The sequence below is a fragment of the Sinocyclocheilus grahami genome, unplaced genomic scaffold, assembly GCF_001515645.1.
Source record: "Sinocyclocheilus grahami isolate Dianchi unplaced genomic scaffold, SAMN03320097.WGS_v1.1 scaffold315.1, whole genome shotgun sequence".
Taxonomy (NCBI): domain Eukaryota; kingdom Metazoa; phylum Chordata; class Actinopteri; order Cypriniformes; family Cyprinidae; genus Sinocyclocheilus; species Sinocyclocheilus grahami.
The window spans coordinates 849501-854065 of record NW_015505494.1 but is presented as its reverse complement, the minus strand read 5'-3'; the positions used below and the strand labels follow the sequence as shown (position 1 = coordinate 854065).

The 4565-nt window shown below is 39.9% G+C and overlaps 1 protein-coding gene across 1 annotated transcript in view; it reads left to right on the top strand.

The window, feature by feature from the left end:
* Window positions 1-318: 318 nt before the first annotated feature.
* LOC107601924 (protein furry homolog-like) overlaps window positions 319-4565 on the top strand; it is a 94914-nt gene continuing 90667 nt past the window's right edge. The window contains exon 1 of the mRNA XM_016294284.1: window positions 319-976. Within this exon, the coding sequence (XP_016149770.1) occupies window positions 769-976 (208 nt within the window). The 5' untranslated portion in view covers window positions 319-768. The remainder of the gene's footprint in view (window positions 977-4565) is intronic.

Sequence of the window (4565 nt, the reverse complement as noted above, 5' to 3'; positions counted from 1 at the left end):
GGAACGTGAAGAGCAGCTCTAGTTTTAAACCTGATAAAACTTATCAGAGCGCAGCAGCGCGCTGAAGACGCCACGCCTTCTCACTTTTTGTTATGCACTCCCCAGCTATCACAGACAGATGAGTCTTCCTCCCTCCCTTCTTTTAGAAAGGAGAAACGTCTGGGCGTGGTTGGTAGCAGCTGTGTTTTGATTGGATGCTCTCCCAGGCGTACATTATCTCCCGTTGGACACGTCCTTGCTCCCCCCAGATAACACACTCGAGCTGAAAGGCTCCGCCTACTGTTGTCAAATCATCACATCAAAGTGTTCAGTCCATCCTGCATGAACAGACAGGTAGTAAGGTTGGTCTCTGGCTGTGTGAATGCTCAAGTGAACTTTAGGTTCGCTTTGCTAAGTGCTCAAAGCTGGCCTGTGGCATGTGGAGTGCGGGCAGGTGAAAAAACTCAGCGGCTGGATCTACAGGTGCTCACTTGTACCTCGTCTTGGATCTACGGTCGACAGCTTCTGCATTACAGTGAGAGATCATCTCCACTTCATCTGGGTGCTTGTGTGTGTATATAGACACTTCTAGTTTTAACTGACACGACAAAGAGGAACCTGTGGTGAAGTCCAAGTTTGACTAGCTGTGGTTTTCCTTGGGTGGAGGAGCTGTTCTGCGGTCGTCTCTCTGGTCACAGACGGCCTGATTCCTCAGAGGTGATGGTGGGTGGCAGGGCCGTCACTGTGCGCCCGCACAGGCGCCTGGAGTGAAAGTGTCACAGTGCAAACATGGAATTCCTCAAGAGCCTTGTTCCCACGGTCATCTCCGGGGATGGCGGGCTGCCGGCGACGGACGTGGGGGGAGTGTGGCCGCGGGAGACCGGCCCTCGCTTGCTGAGGATGAAGAGGCTGGTTTCACAGGCCAATGAAGAGGAGCATGATGGATCCAGTCTGTCTAGCAGGCCGGCTGTCCGTCTTCAACGACATCGTGCCAAAGGTACTGTCAGGAAAGAGGAAGGGATGGGTATTCAAACAGGATTTTAACTGTGTTGCAGAGAGGAGACTGTTTGATTAGGAGGTGTGTGTGCAAGGTGTGTGTTTGCACCATTTTTGTTTATTCAGCTGTGATAGAAGATAAATCGCAGACAAGAGGGAATATGCAAATACTTTGTGTAACCAAACTGTTTGCGAAGTTGGTCATCAGTGAGAATTATTCAAATATTGAGAGTTGCTATAAAACCAGGAACTTTAAAGTATTCTATGCAATACAAATGCAGAAAGGGAGCAGTATTGTCATGAATAAAATAATCTCATCACTCTGAGTTTATTGGCACTGAACCAGGTTGGTATTGTTTTGAAACATGACTACAATGATGTATTTGTCAAAGTGAGTTATTGTTAGCATCGCTATTTCCAACCTTGAGCTATGACAGCAAGACTCAAAATAATGTGTTAATCATGAAGACGCCATATCTGAGGGTTTTAACACTTACGTTACCAGTCAAAATTAAAGGCGTTAGTAATAACATTATTATTATTAATGATTATTATTACTATTATTAACAAAAAATTATACTTTATTTTGGCAAGAACATATTAAATTGATTAAAAGTGACAGTTTATAATATGAAAGATTTTTATCAAAATATGTCTCTATCAAGCACAACTGTTTTCGATTGATGATAAAAAATGTTTGAGCATCAGCATATAAGAATTATTTCTGAAGGATCATGTGACACTGAAGACTATAGTAATGGCTGCTCAAAATTCAGCCATAACAGGAATAAATTACATTTGAAAATATATTCAAATAGAGGCAATGCTATTTTTAATTGTAATGATATATCACAACATTACAGTGTTTACTGTATTTTTGGTCCGATAAATGCAGCTTTGGTGAGCATAAGAGACTTTTTTCAAAAACATAAAATATGGGACTGACTCTAAACTTCTGAACGGTAGTGTATGTAGACTAAAGATAATGTCAAGCCGGCACTGCTAACTGGAGAAATACAATGCTCTTCAGATCAAAATCGACTCTTAAAGTGCCCAATTTGGTTATGGATTTATTGGCGCATATTATTTAAAAGAAATAATGACTAATCTTTCATGAAATGAAATAAAATGCGTCTGTCACCAGGCTCTTCCCACTAACCAACATGCGTCACGCATATAGACTGCTTTTAATGATCCATTCATCTAGTCAATTCCCAATGGATATAGTTACACCCTAATTCTTTCCTGTCGCATGTCCAGTTTAATTTGGAAATCTGTCAGATTATGAAGTGAATTTTTAGGCCGATGTACTAAAAAGAAAAACAAAGTTGACCCCGGGTGCTTGTGTGAAAGTTAAGGAAGTCTTTGTTTTGTGAAAAGAGACTGATTGTTAAGTTTTATACGGTTCTGCATTTAATCAGGCAATACAGTGTTTGTTGACACACTCATAACTTGGCTGCTGGAAGCAGATGAATGCGTTTGTGATCATAAATGAATTGAAGCTTCAGCAGCACATCTCCCCGACAGGGTCATATGGGGATAAATGAGGATCTTTGTGTGTCATTCATGGCTGATCCAACTACGACCACTCTTCTTGGTATGTCAGTTCCTTGGTTACAAGCAAACAGTGTGGGGAGTGTGATGTTGCATCACTGCATGTGACTCTGCATTCAAAATGCTAATTGTCCACCACGCATTCAAATATGATGGAAAACACCAGTTCAAACTGGACCAAGAGTTTTTTTCTGTGTCCTTCGAAAGTTGAAGCCTGAGCTTCTCTCAGTATGTGCTGATAAAGTTATAACATGGGTAGTAGTCAGTATGTATGTTTGTTTGTTGGTGTGTACATTGCAGCCAAACCACACCTCGCTCTTCCCAAATTGATGAGTCTTGAGTGTTCAGGTGAGGATTTGGGTTTTAAATGTGCCTGCCAGGACATGCTCATGTTCCCAAATGTGTTTAAATGCTCCACACCAGTCATTCTTATTCAAGTAACTATATATTTTTAAGATATTGCAACTAGATATCACTCAATTTGTTGAATAAATATTTCAATTAATCTGATGTTCTGCATCTCCCCTGTCCCTGTCACTGTCCCACCCACGCTTGGTGCTCTTTTTTTGTTGTTGTCCTTTTTCTCTATCAAATCTTTTAGTAATCATCATAGATTATATATAATTTGAAAGCTTAGAAGCCCAAGATTCATCCTGCGAAATCCATTTTGAAATCGGACATTGCGTTACCATGGAAATGGTACTTTAAAATCTTTTGGTGGTCTCCTCCCCCTTAGTGGGCAGTGTCAAGTGTCATATTACAAAATGCATTACGATCTTTTAGAATCAAACCTTTTTATAATCTTGACAAAAAACATATCATTGGAAAGGTCTGAGTCTCAGGATTAGGCATGGGCCGATTACCGGTTTCAAGGTATACCGCGATTTGAAAATGTCACGATTTCAAAACCGTTAATATTTTCCGTTATACCGTTCCTGCGGTATGCGCTGTTTTTCATGTCTCCTCAAAGACTGAAAGTGCAGGAATCCCTCAGGTTGAGTGCAGTGTAGAGAGTAACATGACCCTTCTCCTGTTGGTGCGAGCGAGCGGTCAATCACTGTGTGTATGATGGCCGAAGGAGCTTCCTCTGGAACTTACGTGATCGGCAACCAGCCGTTTATTGTTTTATTGCAGCCAATCTCTGTTCTGGACTTGCACAAACTGCGTTGCAATGCATATCATTTTCCAAATGTCATTTATGTGAAAATATTAAGTCTGTTAACGTCCGTTAACAGAGGCCAGAGACGCTGAAGACAGACGCACAGAGAAAAATACTGTTGCAGGCAGATCACTCACTGTTCATGAAAGGCGAACTATTGGAAGAAAAACCTAAGTATTGATTTGGGGTTTATATGAATGTGTTTCTGAGGGGAACGGACTGTCTTCAGAAACGTTTAGATGGTATTTTCTTTTCATATCGTATAATTCACATTAAAGCAGTGTTTCAGCGCAGCTCTGTTTTGTTTACTGTGATAACCAAGGAAATGCTGTATCAGCGCCTCCTGCTGTCAGAGAGTGAATCTGCGTCCCATTCAGAGCTTCTGCTGTTTGTTTTGTTCAGGCATGTAGTATAATTTCACAAAACTAGTCAGAACATTCTGTTTTTGCTTCAAATTGGGTTATTATTAAATCAAATTATGTATATGAAATTATAAAATAAATTATATGAAATTATATAAATGATATGTATATGAATGGTATAACTAAAATTAAATAACTGTAATTACAGATTTAGGTTAAATAAAGATGTCAGTCTTTATTTTTCTTCTTTTTAGGACAGCAGTAGCTCTAGCAGCAAATCAATTATCCACATCAAAAGCTGCAGGACAGCCCACATTTCAGAAACAAATCAAAGAAAAAATAAACAAATACTACTGTTCCAAATATTCTGTATGTTGCTCAAAATATATTCTGTTTTTTTTTACCCAGACATTTAAAATTAACACATTTTAGAGCGGTAAGAACAATACCGTGAAACCGTGATATTTTTGCTTAAGGTTATCATACCGTCAAAATCTCATACCGGCCCATGCCTA